This window comes from Notothenia rossii (genome assembly GCF_949606895.1).
Source record: "Notothenia rossii genome assembly, chromosome: 2".
NCBI classification, from domain to species: Eukaryota; Metazoa; Chordata; class Actinopteri; order Perciformes; family Nototheniidae; genus Notothenia; species Notothenia rossii.
The window spans coordinates 85,455,112-85,477,858 of record NC_136904.1 but is presented as its reverse complement, the minus strand read 5'-3'; the positions used below and the strand labels follow the sequence as shown (position 1 = coordinate 85,477,858).

Below are 22,747 nucleotides of genomic sequence, written 5' to 3'. Positions count from 1 at the left end.
GGTCTCTCTACATTAAGTTCTCTCTACATAACGTTAACCTGGCAAATTCGGACACAACATGACCTTGAGATGCTGTGTATGGTCAGTATCCCATTAGAAAACTAGATAAAATGTGCTAGCTAGTCAACTTTAGGGCTGTGGGTATTTTTGGTATTTTCCTTTTCCCTGACTTCTGTCCTAATGCTAAGCTAACGTACAGTTCTGTTCCTATGAACTGAAATATTTAATTTGGATAAACTTCTCTTTTTATGTGGGCCTATGAGAGAAGAGAGCCTTTCACATTCAAAACGTTACCCATGAAGCCACCTCATACCTTGTTAAATGTTGTGCCTGTCTCTCTGGGTAGAGTGATGTCATTACTGGACAGCCCTGGGTGAGAGACAGGAATGTTACAGCTTGTTGATTGAGGCAAAGGACTTTGGGTTGGTTGTTGTGTGTTTTTTAACATGTGAAATGAAAAGACTATGGAAGGGAGGCTGTGCACGTGTTTGTGCATGTGTACGCCTATGTGCATGTATGGGGGCTCTACTGCAACACTGCTGTGTGAAGCCTTGTCTCGGGACAGGCCAGCTGTGAGCGGGGGAGTGTGTGGAATCACCGTACATTCACAGCAAACTCACAAAGCTAAATAAGCCCACCACTCACTCAGAGTGACAGATACATGTACAGTAGGATGAATACATGATTGTAGTCTGAGGGTTTGTGTTGCTTGTACAATTATCCCTGGGTAGACTGAGTGGAGACGGCGCTGTTTGGGGTCGTAGTGACCGCTCATAGCGGTTGGGCCTGAACCATGGGAGCCTGCCGTGATGGATATATTACACATGTAGTCCCACTTTGTGAGAGAACAAGCCAAAATATGTGATAAAATAGTTTATGTTGTCCGTAACCCCAGTTTTGTAGTAGATCAAATATATTGTACATATGACAGATGGACGATTATTTTTGAAGTAAAGTAAAGGTTGTGGGATTTTGACCTCATTGGAACGCCTTACGTCTGAAACTCGACAGTGTACATTTGTTTCATGGGGTGGAGGTCTGTGAGAGGGGGGAGGTGGTGGGACAAATCCTGGGAGCCCCACCGCGTGAGCAGCAAGCTTGTTTTCTTAAAAAACTGAATAACAAACCTCTGGCCTTGTTGGTGGTGAGAGGGGGCATTTTGGAAGTGACACAGGGGACTCTTAAACCCAATGATTTATTGCTAGACCAATGGTAGGGGGCAAGGAATGAGAAGTACCCACCCTGAGTGGAGCAGGTGTCGGCTGAAGGTTGCGACATAATGGTTATCATGACCTGTGATAAAGAGGGAACTATTGAACTACAGTGTGTGTCACAAATATTTCCTTTAATTAAAACTGAAATAAAAAAGACAACATCTATCTTTAAGGAAACTTTAGACCTATAGTTAGCTTGCTTCTGTTAGCAAGCTAGCTATGTTGAAAAATGAGGAATGCACTGTACATTTGACTGCCGTAGGCTTTACCCAGTTTGGTGGATATTCTAAAAAGGAAAGTAGAGAAAAAACAACCATTACTTTCAAGGTAACAGGTTTATTTGTGCTATCAGCTGTAATCCTTCACTTTATTGTTGAGTTGAGCTAAATGCTCGTCAGCTAACTAGCAAGCATTGTTTACCATGTTCACTGTCTTAGTAGCCTATAGCATATTAGCATGCTCATGTTTCCTTATAGGCTCTATACACTTAAACAGCTAAAGACAAAGTCATTTGGATTCACTTATCTGGGTACCATGAATGTCTGAACCAATTTGAATGGCAAAGCATCCAACAGTTGTAAGATGTTTCTGTCTGAATCAAAGTGTTGAAGAAACTGTCGACCAACATTATGATAAGAGTGAGGTTTATGCAGCGTCTATGAACATGGATTGTGCATTAGTTGTATTGATAAAATGTGTGACGTATTTCTGAATTTTCTTGGTTTACTGCCCTCCATTGTTCACGTGTGGGGTTAGTTCAGTGTGACCTCTCGGGTCAGAGAAGGAAGGTCAAGGTTCACTCTTCTGGCCACTGGGGCAAAAGTTCAAAATAGTAAAAGTCTAAAAAGAAAGAAGCTGATCACACACTTGTTGAAAAGCATTGTGGGTATAACCCTGATTTACCTCTCTGCTGAAAGATCCCAGCCGGATGCTGTTGGTGACATCATGAAGAGGTAAATATTAACTCAGTGTGAGATCAGAATCTGGCATGAGGGACATACATATTTGTACACTATGTTTACGTGATGATGCAGGATGGAGACACTCTTTTTCGGAAACTGCCAAAATAGTATATATAAAGTATTTTATTCTTATGTTGGTGACACGGATTGTTTAACTGATCACTTGTATTTTGTTTGTTTTTTCTGGACAGTCTAAATTCCACAGCTCTCTGTCCCTATGGACGAGGTGACACGGACACATTCAGATGTTTACTCTGTTTGCACTGCAAATTCCAACATTGCCTCATGTTGAAGAGAGAAAGAGTAAGGAATGTGGCAGCCTTACAAAGTCAGATGCCATAAACTCATCTAAATATGTGACAGGGACCATGGGATAGCAAATGGTAAACTGTGAAAAAACAGATTCAGTGAGTTGCTGTGGTGACCGGCTGATTTTCTCGGCTTTATGACTGTAAAAAATAAACTCACAGCTGTGCAAGTAAAATACAAAGATGCATTTACAGTTGTCATGATGGCCTAAAGCAGAGGTGGTGAGATGCTGTGATTTAAACATAGGAGCAGACATAGTGTGAGGAGCGGAGGTCACAGACAAATGATCTGTGAAAGTTGGGGACTGAGAGCAAGGGACAGAATGATAAATGACAAGTGGACACAGATTGCTCTGGAAGTAACAAATATATCTGATAAGCACATTTCCACACATTGACAGGCATACTGCGTCTTATGTCTAAAATGCCACTCTGTCTGGCATCGACTTGTTTGGATTATTATTAGGCAGTATTTATAGAGCAACCAAATGAGTGTTTTCATTCAGCGTTTAAGTGGGAACGCTGAGGCAAAAAAACAAATACCTAGTGTAACTCTCATCGAGGGGCTCTGGACAATTTCATGCATAATATGCATCATAAACTTTCTCAGGGCAAAGTGGGGGCATGCCAGCTGGTGGGAAAGACACTCATATATACTGTGTGCAATTCTATGTCTGGGTATTTGCACAAAAGAATATGTGGGTGATCGTTTGTGTGCGTTTCTGAGCACTCAGTTAGGAAAAGTTTCCTTAATTTATACTAGTGGGAAAGAGCATTGTGTGATACAACAGTATTTCGTTAGACTAGCTTTGCATTTGAAGCCGTTACTTTAATCCCTTACATTTTGACGTATGGTTTATGCAAGGTCATTTTTGTAGTATTCTACACATTGTATAAAACCTTGTGAGTATCGTTTACAAGGACAAATTGATTGCTGATGTGTGATGAGTCACGGTTGAGGGTTTTACTGTACTGAGTCGGTGCAATGGGTCTACCTACACATTCAGCAGCTCACAGTACAACAGGTGGAGGCCGGGTGGTGAGAAGCAGTTGTGAGGCCCATTGAGGCTTCATTAATGGAACAGGAAGAGAATTGAAGCACGAGGGTAAACACACACAACTCATTACCCCCTGGCTATCGTGTACCTTTCACGCCGCAACTCTAAGTGTGTTCCTGTGAGTGTGTGTGTGCTGTGTTTATTGCATTTATATGAGTTGTATTTGAGTGGGCGGTAGGGGGAACAATTACAAGCTATGCTCCCAAGAAGATGAATACCGCATTGTGGTACTTAATCTTATGTTATGGGTTACCTTAAAAATACAAACATTGTCACAATAAAGCTTAAATGACTGAAACATTGTCATTGTTATCAGCCGATTAAATTGATGTTATCAGTGGTAATCATTAACATTTTAATAAGTTAGGTTGGCCAAACTGCACCTACTACGTTGTGAAAGTGAACAACTTCCAAAAGTCAACTTCCACAAGTCCACAATTCTTGGTTTCATTTAGGAAAAGATTGTGCTTTTGGTTCAAATGAATACCTTTTTAAGTATAACTTAACCTTGTTAATTTGAATTGGGACACAAACACCAGTCTCCTGGGTAGGTGTAGCAGGCCGCTTCTGACCAACATCTATGAGGCCTGGCACACCAGGTGGCTTTTTACAAAAGGGCTTTAGTGCATTTCTATACAGATATAAGACAATATAACTAAAGGACTTGTGTTTGATGCTGTCTCATCCACACTTAACATAATACTAACATTTTGAAATCACTGTGAACTTCATCAGAAATGACTGACAGTAAGACAGTCATGATGGGAGCAGTAAGCTGACTGAGCTGACACTTGGCTGTCGGAGATGCAACAGGACATCCACCCTTTTACACCACTGTGTCACTTTGGAACCGCATGCACCCACTATCCTCACACACACATACATACATACACACACACACACACACACACACACACACACACACACAAAATAAAGCCACCCTCCACTAGGACACACAGTGGACTCTGTTCTCTATCTAAAATCACAAGGGCGATTGACGCAAAAGAAATTGAGAAAACACACGGTCATAGCGGAGGTGCAGAACACAGGGTGGTGCTGTGTGTGTGTGCTGTTTAATAGTTAGTTGCTGAACACGTCAGAGTTACTAAGTTGTTGTGGACAGGTGTCGAACCTGCCCTGGAAAGTGTCTGTCGTCACACACTAACAAAGGCCCTCTGAGAAAAAGCGTATTTTTAGTCCACAGCTGTGACTGAATTTACTTCTTAGTGCTCATCCGACACCTTTTCACCACGTGTAATGCTGAGGAATTATTTCACTCTGTTGCCATGACAGGTGTAAATGCACGGATGTTATTTTTCCCTCTGCTTGGCAACGAATGCAGATGTTGAATTTATGATTGCGAATAATGAAACATATGATAGAAACAGTAATATAAATACTTTAAGTTACTGTTCTACATTTCCAACAACTTTTTACTTACAGAAAGTCACGTAACCGAACTAACAATATTCAAAACTAACAGTATATTGATGCACTATTGTATAACCAAAATACATAATCCATTCACATTGCCCCCCTTTCAGAATTCATTATACTGTGGGCATGGCGGACTACAGAGAAGCTTCATGTATCTTTAGATTATTGCTAAATTTGAATGTTAAACCTAAGGTTTATACACTGTTTTATTTGTTACACCCATATTTTGAAAGGCAATAATGTAATTTTGTGTAGCAACAGCATCAATTATAAATGGACTCCATTTAAAGTGCTTTACAATTGTGGCTCTCGTTCACACACCAATCGCAGAGCTGCATGCAATTGGGGACAACTTGAGGTTCAGAGTCACACAGAAAGGGTAGGGGGTCTAGGGAAGAGGATTAAAGTCACAATTTTTACTTTTTTCTCAGAATTCTGACTCAAAAATGCAAATTCTCTTTCGGTCAGATCCAAAAATGTTTTCACATGTGGCCTCATACATGTGAATAATGCACACAGTGGCCCGTATATGACAATATTAATGAGGGAAACATTCCTCTTTATCGTTGCCATCCACTGTGGGCGCCTAGCAGGGTCATGTGAGCCTGTTTTGCCACTCTAAATTATGGTATTACTTTTTTAGGAGGTTAAATTTACACTCAGTCCATCCCTCCCTTCCTCTCTCGCTCTCCCCCACCCACTGAGTGGCTCCACCCTCCAGCAGATATAAGCCGTGTCCACAAGGTGTGCGTCTGTTATGAGCACATTTCCCAGGGTTCCCTGTGTGGTAGTCTGTCTTCCTGCTTTTCTGCTTTTAGTCTGACTGCAGTGATTATTCCCCCATAAAGGCCACTCACAAAGGTAAGCAATGTCCTATTCTCACTTTATCCTGTGTTTCAATTGCTTTGATTTTCTGTTTATTTGTGTAATTAATACTCTTTTTTTGTGTGCATCTGCATGAAAGTTGGTTTGTTTCCATTAATTGAGTGTTTGTGCATTCCATGAGCTCCGATGTTATTTCAAAAATGTACTTTGCATCCAATTCGTCCTTCAATTGGTTAGTCAAAATGTAGCTTTCAATGTAATTTGGAAGAAATCCACCGAAAATATTTGTTATTGGCTTTAATATTGTGTTACATAAATGGGATTAGTAACCTCAGTTTTGACTAAAGCTTTAAATAGCATTTCTTATATAAAAATATTGCATTGTTATATACAGCACGACAGATAAAATGTGCATACAAGTTTTCCTATTATTAGAAACTTTTAGAAAACCTTTTTAACTCAAAGATTAGTGTGAGTTTTTTCAGTGACAGAAACTAATTAAATTAATTTTTGACTGTTGGTGGATCTAAAAGGCCTCAATTAAAGTTGCCTTTAGCTGAGAGTTTAGCATCTTGCACATCATCATCCTGCAGAGAAGAAGTTAGCCAGGAGTTTCCCAGGCTGCTGCATCCCTGGATAGTTTGCTTTCTCCAGAGCTGAAGTATGTGCTGCTCATCCATCTGGGAGAGAAATGTTCATGTGTGTGCCGAAAGCTGAAGCCAAACTGTCAGAAATACGTGATGGGGGTAAGAGCAGCAGTTTGGTGAGAAGAGACTGTAGAGCAAACACTGTCTGTGGCTCAGAGCAGCTCTGTCTCCATGGCCTGATTTGCTTTGCAAAACCACTATCTCTGACATTGATCATCTGTTTGGTGCATTTTCAGTCACAGCGACTATAAATAATTGACTTGCTAAAGGAGGAAATCAATTCATTGAATCTATGGATTAAACATTTTTTTTATCATGGTCAGATATTCAGACATATCTAAAGGCTTGAGTTGAGCCTCAGCGATGACTTCACATTGAACATGCTGATGGTTCATTTGGATTTTGTTATTGATAAACGCATCCTAATCAGACACTATTGTTTTCCAGAATTGTTAACAGCCATTTATTTATACAAGGAAATCAGAGCCTATCAAAGTGATTTAGCTGCTCGACTTCAAATTAAAACAATGCAAGGAAAACACATTTTGGGATTGACAGACAGATCTGCCAATGTCCTCAGAAGAATACGGTCATACACATAAATAACATTCTGTAAATCATCCCATATTTCTGATCTTGCTTTGTCTCAATCCCAACGCCAAATGTGACAAATAAAGGGGGGAATGCACAACAAGGAATTCTCCTAGGTCTTTTCTAGGATCAGGTATTTTTCTTATATTGTTTCTTCCATTCTTATTGCTCTACAACAATATCCTTCTTTTCTCTCTCTTCTTTATTTATTTCTCAATCAATCCATTGCAGAGAATAAAATCAGCGAATGGCCGCAGTGACCTTAGTGTGTGAAAGTCTGTGACGACAGACATTGATGGTAGTGTGCACAAGAAGTAACCTTTCAAATGGAGTGTTTGCTTCACTGTGTGCGCATACAACATTTTAACCTCCTGTATACATTATTTTGGAAACTTCAGGAATGCACCGGACAAAAGGAACCAATGAAAAGCGAGAATAATGGTTGGCTAAAGCAAAGGGTCCGAAGTCAACACTTGGCTCATTTAGCTGCACAGCTGTGGCAGTGTGTGTGTGTGTGTGTGTGTGTGTGTGTGTGTGTGTGTGTGTGTGTGTGTGTGTGTGTGTGTGTGTGTGTGTGTGTGTGTGTGTGTGTGTGTGTGTGTGTGTGTGTGTGTGTGTGTGTGTGTGTGTGTGTGTGTGTGTATATATGTGTGTGTATATGTGTGTGTGTCTGTGTGTTTGTTTGACAGAAGACATTTGCAGCTCAACTTGAAGAGGTGTTAATTTTACGAGGTGTGCTTTGTGATAAAAGCTGCGTTTAGGGAGGCGAGGATTTGCAAATGTTTTTTTACCCTTTCACTGAGAAACCACAACGTCAGTGCACTTACCAAGATTGAGTGGTAGGGTATACTGCTGGCTTATACATAAATGTGTAAATGGTTTGTGGTCATAAGGAGGAAGGAGTGGTTTGCCAAACATGTTCAGTGGGATTCTTTTAAACACTAGCTTTTGGTCAGGCTGAAAGGGAAACTCAAAGACGTAGTTTGACTGAATAAATGAGTACTTTAAGGGCTAAATGCTTCTCTAATACTTCCTGTGCAAACATAAAGCACAAGCAAACTAAATAAATATGCACGTTTACTCATGTAAAAACAATAAATCACTTTATGTCTATAGATGTTTTGCCCAGAATGTGATTATAACTATTTAACATCTAACATTTCATCACTACTGTACTTTTCTGTGGTGCATGTCTCTGCTCTGAGGTTCAAAGAGACACGCAGTCCTCCACGGCAGTCTGCAAGGTCACTGAACCGGGATGTTTCCAAAGGGAGATACAGGGCCAGCAAGGGCAAATATAAAATGTTGAGGCAAAGGTGAGGAAGGTGCAGAACAGGCACATCTCTGTTCACTCAGAAGCTCAGGAAGAAAGGGAGACGGTGGGAAGAGAGACGTCTGAATCTGACAGCAGAGAGAGAATAGACAGATGTGTCTGGAGACACAGCGCTGATATTTCCATCTGGAGAGATTAAAGGTGCTCTTTTTGAGGAAAAAATGTTGGCCGTCCTGTCCCATCAGCAGAGTTCTGTCGCTGTGTGTGTGAGTGTAGGTGCGTGGGTTTGTGCATGAGCAATATGAATCCAGGACACCAGAGACAGGTGTGTTTCCATGAGTGAGGAATCTGCCAAAAGCTGCTCTTAATCATTATCTGTATCTCTTCTTATGTTCCTGTCCAACATTGTTGAGTGTTGACGTGTACGATGAAAGTTTCAGCAAAGTACAAAGAAATGTAACTTTTAAATTTATCACACCATGCTGGGTTTCACAGCAGACACAGTGACAATAGGAATGAAGGCTTTCCTTGTTTCTTTTCTCAAAAATCAACCAAATCTCTGTCCTTCCATCAAAGATATGATTGTTTCCAAGCCTTTAAACTTGACTGAATAATGTTGTTTGATTCTGTATGTTGCAATAAGCCCATTTAGGACGGTTGCATTTCTTCATTAGGTTTTAGGCTTCCTTCACGTGTTGTCACAATATAACGGTATTAAAGCTGGGGTAGGTAAGTTTGAGAAACCGGTTCGAGATACACTTTTTGTTATATTCCATGAAATGTTCTTAACATCCCGATAGCAATGAATATCTGAAGTGCTTTGACAAAAAATCCATAAAAAAATGTCATCTGTGGAAGCCGTAGTACTGTAAAAAGCACGACCAATCATCTGAGCCGGCCCGGCTAAAATAACTGGATGGCCTACCTGCCTGTCAGCCTTCCATCTGTGCACACAGTTATCTCGTGCCCTCATTGGTCATGTGCGCGTTCGTGTGTATTGGAGGAGGGGCTCTGCAAGGAAGTGGCAGATTTTTTCCGGTTGTGTATTTTCAAATTCTAACGCACTTGAGCTGGTTTCTCCAAAATTACCTACCCCACCTTTAATTGTTAAAGGTCACATGTCATGCTTTTCTGGTTATTACCCATCCCCTTGTGTTTTATGAAGGTTTTTATGCATGTAAATGGTCTGCAGAGTCAAAACCCTCAAAGTACACCCTGTTGCGAGTAAAACTCAACACAGAAAATACCTCCCCAAAACGCCTCGTTGGTGAAACATCCATGGTGAAACGTCATCATCCATTTGATTCTTCCGGGTACGAGATTTCGTAAGCACGTACCCGGAACTAAATGGACCAATCCGTGGAGCCGTTACGTTGCGTCCGCGGAGCCGTTACGTTAAGCCCCCTCTGATTGGTCCAAATTGACCAATCCACGGACTTCCTCACACACACACACACACACACACACAGTGCATGCACCTCTGCTGATTTCTCCTCCCTGGCTGCAGGCTGATAACAGACAGTTGGGATCGCGGCGAAATTCTCTCTGCAGACCCATTCTCACAGCGTTTATCAACCTTTTTCTTACTCAATATCAAGCCACACTTATTGTTTTTACTTCGGCTGTGAGTTTGTGTGTGCTCAGGACGAGTTTGCCTGTGTTTCGCTGTGTATCGCTAAACAAGGAAACAACACCTCCACGGAGCTCAGCGCGATTCACAACGTCCCGACCAATCAGAGTACACTGTGCTCACAGGGAGGGTGGGGGCTGGAGCTACTGGAGCTACAACGAGCTGTTAAAGGCAGTGAGTGAAATTCAGTGAATACACGTAGTTTACAGAGATGCTGTATGAGAAACCAATGTGAGTTTGAAAAAATTGCACAATATAAATCTACTCTAGTAGACCTCAACAATGGAATTATGATCAGTGGAAATGGCCATGACATGTCTCCTTTAATGTGATACATATATAATAATATTGTGTAAATAATCCAATATTTAGGATCTGGCTTTGTCTCACTCCCAACCCCCAAACAAACAAATCATTTGCCAAAAAGAGAGAAAACAAACAATAGAAAAGTTGAATTTAAATTCGACTAATAGCATTTGTATTTTGTGTTATCACGTTTTCCATAGATATAGCGATTGTTAATCTTGTGATGAAAATCTGTAATTGGGACATGTGAACGTGTTTAAAATTCCCTCACTACCTCCCTCCAATCATGTAATTCAGTCTATGGTAAATCAGAATTACAGAGGAAGCTGAGGTTCATTTACCATATTGTACTTTGGATAGTCTTATAGTTTTTCTTACACATTTGTTCAGGGGGTTGCCAGCTGCTGCGGTTTTAATGAGATTCTGGAGATAGCACCTTGTATAAATCGCAGTAGTCGACACCCAAGCTTTTACTGGGCGAAAGTTGACTCATCAAAAACCACATCTTACAGACACATGATGCCCATGAGTCCTCTCACACCGCACACCTGACAATTTACTGTGTTTGGTTTACGTATTATGACAAAACATATGTACATCTGGATGTAGTAAGGGAAACAGGGGGAAACACATGCACATACGTTACATTCAATGTAGACAACTTTGAGGTTTGCTTATTTTTGAGAGTGTCTGGGCCAGAGAGGACATGCTGAGAGCTCAGTGGTGTATGACCAGACACACATGATTTGGCAGCAGATGTTGAAGAATTAGGATTCAGACCGCAGATATTTGTACATCCATTTCCCCCTGGGCTGTGGTCACATGGTTGATGTGTGGGCCTAAACTTGATTGACAGGACCTACTAAAGGTGATGGATGTAGTTTGAAAGTTTTACGATAGAGTAGATTATTTATTTTTCACTGTGCAACTGTTTAAGCTGAAATACTGTACAAAGATCATGGTCTGAACACATTTGGTAACACTTTTTTTTAAAGCAACACTAGCGGCATGTAGGGATGAAATACCTCCGTGGATGGATTACTGAGTTTAATGGTCCCTAGATGATTAATCATGATGACTTTGGTGTTCCTCTGACTCTTTCTCTGGTGCCATCATCTGGTCAAGATGTTAATCGGTGGAAACTTTGGTTCATATAATTACTTGTAAAGCTAATGGCGTTCCCATAATATGTTCTTTGTGTTTAATGCTTATTGGTTAATGAAAGCGCTCTAGCACCTGCTAAACTAAGATGATATGCTGAACATGGTAACATAAGCATCAGCATATTAGCATTAACATTTTGAAAATGTAAGCACCTTGGCGTTATTTAGTTCAAAGAGTCAGTAACTGGTAAAACTGCTCGCATGGCCGTAGACTCTTGTGTGAAATAAAAACGAAAAACGTAATTATACAAACCAGGCAAATATCAGAGCAATACAAAGCAAATGTAACATTTGTGCACACTTATCGGGTTATTGCTCTTCCGAAACAGTTTCAGCTTGTTTTCCAAGTTGTTATCCATAATTGCACAAATATATGTTAATTGAACATGACACTGCTTTTCTTTTGTCTTCAAGTTATATGTGTATTTTCCTGCCTTATGAACAAACAAAGTATGGAGTGTGTGTGAACTGAATGTGTGATATCTGAAATTGTAGAACATGGTTGCTGTTCCCGATTCTCATTCTTGTCATTAGAAAGACATCAATGAACAAGATGAATTGTTTTTTACACAAACATGCAGAAAATTACACTTTAAATCTCACAAACACCTGACTTCATGTCTGGCATCATTAAGGATGACACTCACGTTTTTAAAAGGAAAGTTAATTTGGCATAATAGACTTCTTTATAGTCTCATTGGTTTAAATTCATGCTTCATTTAAAACATGGAAACTCGTTAGCTAATGTTTGAGTCAGATGTCTGAAAGTGGCCATGCTGTGTGAACAAGTCACTCTGGAGGCAACATTTATGTAGAATAATGTGTTGGAGAAAAGCTCAGCAGGTAAGGACAGGAGGTGCTTCCATCAATCAGCGGTCTCCATGACATCGTAACGGTGTTGCTATGTGACGCTGAACAGACCCCCGTTGTACGGTCCCTCTGATCTGTGGCCGTAAAAGTCTGAATATTTCCAACCCCTAAAAATACACATACATACATACATACATACATACATACATACATACATACATACATACATACATACATACATACATACATACATGCATGCATGCATGCATGCATACATACACACACACACACACACACACACACACACACACACACACACACACACACACACACACACACACACACACACACACACACACACACACACACCGACACCATGCTGGGACGTTCCAAAGAAGCAGTAAAACTGTCCTATTTATTTTCTTAAGCTTTTAATGTATTGTATATAAATAAATGGCAATGTAAGGTTAAATATTACGCATCACTGCAATCCATCATCATGTATTCTCAAATGTAACTTTTCATACTTACATGTTCAGTTAATTCTGTAAATATGTGTTATGCAAGTCAGATAAAACCCTAATTATACAATGTACAGGAGTGTAAATCTGAAAACTCTGAAATGAACCCCGAGCTGGTCAAATGTTCATAAACAATGTTTATTGAGCATACATATACATTCCAATAGTGATTTGGATAGATTTATAGATCAAAAGGGATTTTGATAATAATGTCATCCTGTCAATAAGGGAAAGTTTAGCTCCTTTTTCCACAAACATTGTTGCCTTGAAATGCTTTTGTTCAGTTTCTGTACTTGATGGCAAAAATGTGTCTGAATATTTTAACCTGAAAAATGCTTTAGGATCAGGGAACCTTTTTTTTCTATAACCCTCACCTGTTAGAAGTATTTCATTCGTACCCTACATGTGTATAGTGTCAAGAATTATGACTGAAATCCGTTCTAAATTAGCAGTATACTGGTGATAAATATTCATTTAAAGTGGTTTGAGCATTTAATCTCATCAGTATGTTAACCTTTCATTTGCTAAATTATGGCATTACCTATTTGTGTTTGAAAAAAAGAAACATCATCAGTCCTTCACACACAATCTTTTGGATCAAAGCATTATACATTTTTACCTTTTTCTTTATTTTCATTACCCTTTTTTTCCTACCATCTCCTAATAGTAATTGTTTTCCTACTACTGTCAGTTGTGGGAACTTTAACACAAAGAAAAAAAAGTTTGATGCTCAGGTTGTCACACATCAACTAATTTCCTTCACTTCTCTATTGTCTATCAACCTCATAATGTTGATTATTCACACAAAGCTTATTCCCAGTGGGCAAACATAGGTCCCAGTTCTTATTGGGAAAAGCAGCATTCCTCCACGGCCTTTGGCATGTCTGGCTCCTGTCACTATGGAAACAAGCTGGGCTTATTTGAAAGGCCAGCTCTCATCGGGGGAGACAGTGGCACGGCCATGTCAAAATCACCAGTCCAATGAGAAAAGGTCAAAGGGCGGAAAAGATCCAAAGAGCCAGTGATTGAGTGGACACTTAGGATGCGGTTCAGGATGCAAATTAGAAGAACCACGGATGAGCTGGCTGTAATAAAATGAGTGTGTCAGGAGATGCAAGACTGGGATGGAAATGGCACTTATAAAGAAAAACTGAACAGTAACCACTCAGAGGCGCAGCTTATGGTGAGGTATTCACTGGCTTTGGAGCCAAGGAAAACCTCTTTGACTCTCTCTGTTACTGTCCATTTAAAGCAGACCACAACTTTTGGACCGCAACTTTTTTTTAATATATAATGTATATTTGAGACTTGGGGACTTCCTTAAACTTCTGACAGACATCTATAGGTTGCTTTAGATATTCCTCATGAAATACTCTAACCGCCTTCCTGTGTCACATTCCGACTTTTGTGTCGTTATTGAGATTTCTTTCTTTTTTTTGCCTTTTTTCTGACTAAATATGTTGCACTAATGTACGAAGAACAAGAATGTTCCTATTAATACCAGCAGGAGTGGTGTGTGCACACCAGTGAGTTAACTGGAAAGTGGCAGAATTACTTCACATACTTACATAAAAAGAGCAAAAAAAGCAGTGTGTCTGAATACATGTAAATACAAATGTTTCAATATCACATTATTTTTTAGACAGTTCGACAGATTAATTAGTGCACTGGTACTTTAGTATATCTTTAAGTGTATATTTATAGTGTATTGATAACAGGACATCTTTCAAAAATAAATATGTGACTCTTTGTGTGTCTCCCCCTTCTGGACACCTACAGGAGGTTCATTTTATTCCAGCCTATTCTGTCAGATTAACTTTAATGTAGGGCCAACATTGAAATTAACACACATTTCAAAGTATCCTTCTCAGATACAATCGGTTTTAACCTTTTAACAGTAACATACACAACCCCTAATATGTTTACTAAAATAACTAGTAAACATTAAGAGTTCAATCAATCCTACCACAAACTATTAAGCAGAAAAATACATTTAAAACTTTCAGGTTTATGTCTGCTTGTGACAATATTAGATAGAGTGGATGACACAATGACATACAGTATTAGTGCAACCGACTGCAAATACTGGTCACAAGTCAGTGCAGCTCCAATGTAAATCCAGCAGAGGGAGACCAAAATCCTACTTTGGCAAATGAGGTTCTCAAGAAGTGCTAAACCGATACTATACCAATGTTTGATCGAAATACTTAGTAAAGTACATGAAATGCAGATCCCTCACTCACCTCGTCTTGTCTTCCTTCCATACAGGCCTTGGCCATGCCTCCCCTCCCTTTCTTTCTGACACTGCTACAGCTCGCAGTACTTACTTGTGTGACTGCTGGGGCATACTATGGACACAAGCAACACCCTCAGCAATACCAGCCGGTGCAACACCACCAACAAATGGGCAAAGAAGGCTTTCCCCAACAACAGTACCTTGGCAAAGAGGTGCCGTATATGCAGTATCCCCACTACAGGAAGGAGATTCCCCAGATGCCCATGCACAAGGGCAAAGGCAATGCTCATAAAGGAGACGGCTATAATGGGGGCCAAGACAAAGGTGAGAAAATCAACATTTTTACACCCAGTAACCAACAAACTTCCAAAAATATAAATCAGTCTCATCTTGGACAAATGTGACACTACCTGCCAATGAACATTAATGGCACAAAACATCTTTTTTTTATTGAACCATTGTTGTGTTTTTCTATTTCAACTGAGTGTCCATGTCATGGTCATGTATGCCCTGGCTTAACAATCAAAGCATTGCCTATATATTATCAAATCAATAATTTCCTGTTGAATATTTATCCAGGTCAGACAATCCCTAGTGGCGCTGAGGGGATTCCCCAAGGAGAGCCTGGCCCAGTCGGGCCACCTGGAGCTGAGGGACCCGAAGGACCTCCTGGAGCTTCAGGGAATGGACAGCCCGGACCCGAGGGACGACCAGGACCACTAGGTCCGCCAGGGGGGCCTGGAATTGGAAAACCAGGTTTGCCAGGACTTGCAGGCAAGCCAGGAGGAAGTGGTGAGCCTGGACCACAAGGAGAAATGGGCCCTAGGGGTGAGGAAGGGCCAGCTGGGCAGACAGGGCCTCAGGGTCCCCCAGGACCACCTGGGCTGCCAGGAATAGGTAAACCAGGGGGACAGGGATTACCTGGCCAACCAGGTCTCAAGGGAGAGCCAGGTCACAAAGGCTTGCCAGGACTACCAGGATTACCGGGACCCAAAGGAGACAAAGGGATAGGCCAGCCAGGACAACCTGGTCACAAAGGGCTCCCAGGGACCCAAGGACCTGCTGGCCCAAGAGGGCTGCCTGGTTTTGGAAAACCCGGTTTGAATGGGGCACCAGGGCCACTCGGACCATCAGGAGATAAAGGTCATCCTGGGGAGCTAGGACCAGCTGGGCCACCTGGGAAAGGAGGACAGCCTGGCCCACCAGGTCTACCGGGTCAGGGAAAACCAGGTCAAAATGGCCTGCCAGGACAGCCAGGCATGCCAGGTGGGAAAGGTCATCCAGGACCACCAGGTCTGCCAGGAAAGCCCGGACTTCCTGGATTTGGTAAACCAGGGTTCCTAGGACCAAAAGGTGATAAAGGTATGGGTGGACAACCTGGACCTTCAGGACCAAAAGGAGATAAAGGCTACGGGGGCCTGCCTGGTATGCTTGGACCACCTGGACCAAATGGTCCACCAGGTCCTACTGGTCCTCTGGGAACCCCAGGTGGTTTAGGTGCACCTGGTCCTAAAGGAGATTGTGGAGAAGTAGGACCTAACGGGCTTGGAGGAGACCAGGGTAACCCTGGTGCCTCTGGGATACCTGGTAAGGATGGTCTACCTGGAGATCGTGGAGAGCCAGGACCAAGAGGTCCACCAGGACCGGGTGGAACGAAAGGAGATGGAGGGCACAAAGGTCTACCTGGTAAGCCTGGATCTCCAGGACTTCCCGGGCCAAAAGGACAAGGTGGATTACCTGGTGCACTGGGACCTCAAGGTCCTAAAGGAATCCCTGGAATGGATGGCACTGTAGGACCAATTGGGCCTTCTGGTCTCCCAGGTTCAAAAGGAGATGGCGGTGTTCCTGGTCCACCAGGCATTGCAGGTGAGGGAAATTCAGGTCTTCCTGGTCCCATAGGACCCCAAGGGAAAGAGGGGCCATCAGGGCCAGCTGGACAACGTGGTCAGCCTGGCCTCCCTGGACCACCAGGCCCAACTGGTGCATCGGGTCTGTCCCCTGAGTTCGCTGGAGTGCTCTCTCAAATGGGCCCTGAACTAGATGGTGTTAAGACTGGCGGCTATGGAAAGAAGGGAAAGTATGGAGGCAACGGGGCAGAAGCAATGGGGGCCAGTGGGCTGGAAATGCCAGCGTTCACAGCTGTAATAACCACTCCCTTTCCACCTGTGGGCACTCCAGTCGTCTTCGACAAGCTCTTGTACAATGGTCGCCAAAACTACAACCCAGAAACAGGAATCTTCACCTGTGACATGCCCGGCATTTATTACTTTGCCTACCACGTTCATTGCAAAGGAGCTAATGTCTGGGTGGCTTTGATGAGGAACAATGAGCCAGTGATGTATACATATGATGAATACAAAAAGGGTTTCTTAGATCAAGCATCAGGAAGTGCAGTACTACCTCTACAACCAGGGGACACTGTGTATATTCAGCTGCCCTCAGATCAGGCCTCAGGACTTTATGCTGGACAGTATGTGCACTCCTCATTCTCTGGATATTTGTTATATCCAATGTGAAACCACAAACTACAGAGATAGAGGTACTTCTATGAGATCAAAGTGGGAGTCTATTTTGTATAATATAAACATTATTATAAACCACCAAAGACTTAGCAGTCTTATATAATGGTAAGTCAACAAAGTATTGATCTCATCAGCAGAGATGAGAGGACAAATCAGAAGCCTGAAGGTTTGTATGTGCAGCAGCTGTTATACTTTATAGCCTTATAGCAACATAATTTGGAGAGTAATGTTTCTTTCTTTTACAGCTTTGAAAATATAATAGAATATATAAAAAGGCATTAAAAGAAGAGAAAAAAAACGATTTGCATTTTGTACAAACATATGAAAGGGAAGAAGGGTACATGTGAAGAGTATGCAAAATAAAACTAAAACAAACCAATTCTAGTTACGCAAAGCCACATTTTGTTCCTGCACCTCTTCAAAACTGGCAGCTACCCATTGTGGTGACGAATGTGAAAATATTTCAAAACATGATGGTTTATTCATTACAGTACAACATTTAAAGCGTGCATGCATTCATAATAAATATAAATGTATGATAATTGCAAGCATCTGAAATGATTTATAGGAAATGAAAAAGTAATGTGTTTACATTAAATCATTTTGTATAGGTTTTGGAGGTAAACACATTTGTGGTCATAACCAGCAATTCAGATTTATCATGGACCAATCTCTTAATCCCCAATGTGGATTACCAACAATAATTACATTTGCAAATTACAATGTGGGAGCAACCTATATCACTTGTATAAGCCTCAGCATAATAGGGCCGACTGGTATTGGTGGTGAATTATTTTATGGCAAAAAATATGCTCACCCATGATATATGTGGCTGACTGACAATTGCTCCCATGAGTGAGATTCAATAGGTAAGAATGTAATATTGATCTTATGTTTTAGTTTTTACGTACAGGTATATGGGTGTAAAGAAACAAAATGTGTGTGCAAAAGTGCAAAGGTCAAACTAACATACCATATTGCCCTGGCCTATGAAAACCACTCCCTACGCTATATATTAAAGACGACAAAAAACAGTATACGGCTTATATGTTTCATTCGGTTACCAACATGATCAAATAACTCTGCATTTAGGTTTCCTTCAGAGCGAAATCATGTTGGGAATAAATTCAAATGAACTATATTCTTACTTACTCTTTTTATTTAAAATTAAACTGATTGTATTTTGTAACTGTTTTGTAAGATTAATCATTTTTTAGTTGTAACAGCACCCTTGGTGAGCTTCATTTGGTACGTCTTGCTGCCAGGTTTAAAGAAAATACAAATACATTTTTATCACAATTAACTCAAAGCAAGTGTTGAATGTCGCAGCAATTCATAAGAATGGTTATGTCAATAATTTATTATTTAATCTGCCGATCCCTTGCATGCTATGACAAGGACAAAAAGCATGACAACTTTTAAAGGAAAACTAAATGTATATTTCTTATTTTATCACGGTGCTAATATTGTCGTTGTAACCAAAGATTTAATGTCTTAATTTTTCACTTTTGTTATCGCGTGTTTTGTTACCATGTTGTTTTTCTAAATAAAAAATGTTTAAATAAAAAGAATATATGGTTGAAATGTTTTTGCTCAATGTAAGAATTAACAAGTAACTAAACATTTCAAATAAATGTAGTGGAGTAAAAGGTACAACATTTGCCAAAAAAAATGTATGAAGTAAAAGTATAAAGTATCGTAATATGAAAATACCCAAGTAAAGTACAAGTACCACATTTTTTTTGTGTAAATGTACTTTGTTACCAGAGTTGGGAGCCATACTCAGATCTTGTAGTAAAAGTAGAAGTACCAGAGTGTAGAAATACTGTTACAAGTAAAAGTCCTGCAATTAAAATGTTACTTAAATAAATTACCAAAGTATTAGCATCAAAATGGTAAAGTACCAAATGTAAAAATACTCATTATGCAGATTGGCCCATTCCATAATAATATACATTATATGTTTTGATTATTATTATTGATTTATTAATGTGTTTATTAAAGCTCGTAAAGGTGCAGCTAGTTTTAATTACTTTGTATGCTGCAGGGTAGCTTGTGAATTTACTCCAGGTGTAACTATAGGCTTACCTAAGTGTTCATTATATTTCCTATCATTAATCCAAATCTGCAAAGTAACTTCAGTTATTAAATAAATTAAAAGTAAAAGTACGCGATTTACGTCTAAGATGTAGTGGAGTAGCAAAAATTGAAATTCTCAAGTAAAGTACAAGTACCACAAACGTGTGCTAATGTACAGTACTTTTGTAATGTAAATCTACTTAGTTACTTTCCATTACTGGTAACAGCTGTGAGACGAGATGCTGATGCTGCGGGGGGGGAGTTAATCGACTACAGCGCATGCGCAGTGGGGTTTGCAACATCTGTCACCACATCTTTTGTTAGTCCAGATTCATTCAACGAGCTCTTCCAAACCTTCCGGAAATACGCAGCAGTAAGGGTAAGCATTGTTAGCTTTTAAGATTTGAAATGGTGTCACACTGTGTTGTTTTTGCTAAATATAGAAACAAGCCAGTCGTAAGCTACAAAACGTAACTAGATCTGTTGAAAGGTTATACTGAATTAGGTTAGCTAGCAACAGCAGCTAACACGCTAGCCTGCTTTGATATAACAGCCCAACTAATCTGCCTCTAATTACTCTTGTTTTTTTTAATAGCTGGTAGCACTTTGTTATTAGAAAATCAGATTGGTCTCACGTACTATGTGGTTGATTTGATGTCATTTCTAACTTGATTTTCTCTTCTGATAGCATCGTGTCTGTGTTGTAACACCTGCCATTTAATCCAGTCTCATTATGTAGTTAAAATGAGCAGGCTAACAGTATACAATGTTAGGTTTGGGTCTAGAGCAAATACTGGAATCATTAAATAGTCAAATAAACTATCTTGATAATTGGTCGTTTGGGCTGAGTCATTTTCAAGCCAAACGTCTAATCCAGCTTCCTGTTGTGAGGATTTGCAGATGTATTAATATAAATGATATACATTTGAATATCTTCAAAAATATATTGGCTTTGGGCTGCTGTAAAAAAACAAGCACCTTGTTGATATCACTTTGTAATTTATGAGATTGTCATGGGTTTTTTCATATTATTTTCAAACATAATATGGAACAAATAATTTTAAAAAAATGATTGTTGGTTTAGGTCTGTCAAGTGTTGGTTGCTGAAATAAAATGTGTTTTGTCTTTAGGTTTGCCTCAACATGACATCACGTGCTGGTCTCAGACCAGGTGGCACCAATGGAAGTGAATTCAAGTACAAAGAGAGGGTGTCGGTCCCACAATACCAGATGAGGCAAGTACCTGTCATGTATTTCTGATAGCCATACTTGTTGTTACTGTCACTAACACCTTGTTTATCTGTTATCGGTTTTAAAGTGCTCCCATGAAGTCAGAGGTGCGGAAGTTAAACCTGGTCCATTTCCTGCTCTGGCTGCTGGTGGCGGCACAAGTGACTGTCAGCCACTTCAACCTAGTGTCCCATGACATAGTGTCCATGCCGTACCAGTGGGAGTACCCCTACCTGCTCAGCCTCCTGCCTCTGTTCTGCAGTGCCCTATCCCTTCCAAAGAACAATATAAGTTACCTGGTCTTATCCATGATCAGCGCAGGGCTGTTCTCTGTGGCACCACTCATTTACGGTGGAATGGAGATGTTTCCTGTGGCACAGCAGCTCTACCGCCATGGAAAGGCCTACCGCTTCATTTTCGGCTTCTCTGCAGTGACTGTTATGTATCTCATCATGGTGGTTGCTGTTCAAGTACACGGCTGGCAGTTATATTACATGAAGAAGCTGTTAGACTCTTGGTTTGACTCCACTCAGGAAAAGAAGAAGAAATAATCGAGTGAAAAAGCTGTGACTGGGAAAAAACTGTGTTTTTAACTTAATTTATGAATCTTATTTAAGTCTATTTATAATTAATTAATTTAATGAAACAAGATACATTAGAAACCAGTTTCTTCTGTACAGGAACCTGGCTTATTTATTATTTGTTAAAACTTGTTTTATTTTTGTTCATCATAATTTATTTTGAGTGGCAAGAAGACACAATCAGGCGTGGCATCAAAGCAACACCCATAAACATAGAATGCCTTCTACTTTTCCCACTTCATCATTAGCTTGAATCTAAACTAAGAAACTGGTAAATTAGGAAAAGGAATGTTAAGTAATCACTCTAAGAATTATGTGAAGTCTGAAGTGAATTCAAGAATTGCAACTGGGAGTGAGACATGTTTTGTATACCATTTACAGAGCCAGGGCTGTGTACAAACACCAGATTTGTTTTCAGCACACACTGAATATATATTTCTAGCAAGGAGGAGGTTTTTGCTGAATTTGACAAAAATATATTGGATTAGAATTGCTGACTCTACCTTTAAAGGAACTAGGTTTATTGCTACAGATGTGCTGATGCTGTTTCTTCTGTAAGTCTACCTCTCATATTACCTCCTTTCCAGAATCTATTTCAGCTATTAAAACATAGAGATGGTGATAAGAATAGCTGCCTGTACTGATATATTTTCATGTTTTCTCATTCAGCATCAAAGACAGCACATTACTCCTGTGTTTCAGAATAAAATATGCATTATAAAGCGTGTTACTGGATATCTTTTTCAAGAAATGTCTTCTTAACACACTGCCCGTTTATTCAGTGTATTATTGAGGATGCTGGAGAGAATCTCCACAGAAGTGTGTGTGATGGTTTGCTGCAAACACTAAACCAGTGTTCTTTTTTATTACATTTCTTTGTGCACGTTCTTTTTCAGAACATGTATAAGTTATACTTTTAAAAAGTGGTGGGTACAAAATTGGCCTTTTCAAAAAGTTGTGGGGACATGTCCCCAGCGTCCCCAGTGCACCTTTGTAGGCTACTTAAGTACTGTACTTGAGTGATGTACTTAGTTACTTTACACCAGTGGTGTAACACACTTAAAACTAAGAAGACTTTAGTTACACCAGGAGTAACATTAACTAGCTACCCTGCAGCATACTAAGTAATTAAAACTAGCTGCACCTTTACCAGCTTTGATAAATACATTAATGCATCAATCAGTATTATCAAAATATAAAATATATCATTTTGAATTGAGTACATTTGCATAATGACTACTTTATTGTGGTACTTTAAGTATATTTTGATGCTAATACTTTTTTACATACATCTGTAACATTTTTTTACTTTGACTTGTAACAGAGTATTCCTACACTATGGTACTTCCACTTTT

The 22,747-nt window shown here is 40.1% G+C and overlaps 2 protein-coding genes across 2 annotated transcripts; both read left to right on the top strand.

Moving 5' to 3' along the window:
* The first annotated feature begins 5,739 nt into the window (after window positions 1-5,739).
* col8a1a (collagen, type VIII, alpha 1a) lies at window positions 5,740-19,060 on the top strand. Its single transcript, XM_079667254.1, has 3 exons — window positions 5,740-5,840; window positions 15,014-15,305; window positions 15,561-19,060. Exons 2-3 carry the CDS (start codon window positions 15,023-15,025, stop codon window positions 17,495-17,497), a joined length of 2,220 nt encoding a protein of 739 aa, XP_079523380.1. The 5' UTR covers window positions 5,740-5,840; window positions 15,014-15,022; the 3' UTR covers window positions 17,498-19,060.
* Window positions 19,061-19,907: 847 nt separating this feature from the next.
* Window positions 19,908-22,114, top strand: jagn1a (jagunal homolog 1a). Its single transcript, XM_079666591.1, has 3 exons — window positions 19,908-19,961; window positions 20,713-20,816; window positions 20,900-22,114. The coding sequence occupies exons 2-3, from the start codon at window positions 20,725-20,727 to the stop codon at window positions 21,360-21,362; spliced, it is 555 nt and encodes a 184-aa protein (XP_079522717.1). The 5' UTR covers window positions 19,908-19,961; window positions 20,713-20,724; the 3' UTR covers window positions 21,363-22,114.
* Window positions 22,115-22,747: the final 633 nt, after the last annotated feature.

Bases quoted from the DNA above. Each gene is read 5' to 3' on its own strand.
- col8a1a (XM_079667254.1), top strand. From the start codon at position 15,023: ATGCCTCCCCTCCCTTTCTTTCTGACACTGCTACAGCTCGCAGTACTT. The intron at 15,306-15,560 runs GTGAGAAAATCA...ATATTTATCCAG, and splicing joins TAATGGGGGCCAAGACAAAG to GTCAGACAATCCCTAGTGGC.
- jagn1a (XM_079666591.1), top strand. From the start codon at position 20,725: ATGACATCACGTGCTGGTCTCAGACCAGGTGGCACCAATGGAAGTGAA. The intron at 20,817-20,899 runs GCAAGTACCTGT...TCGGTTTTAAAG, and splicing joins GTCCCACAATACCAGATGAG to TGCTCCCATGAAGTCAGAGG.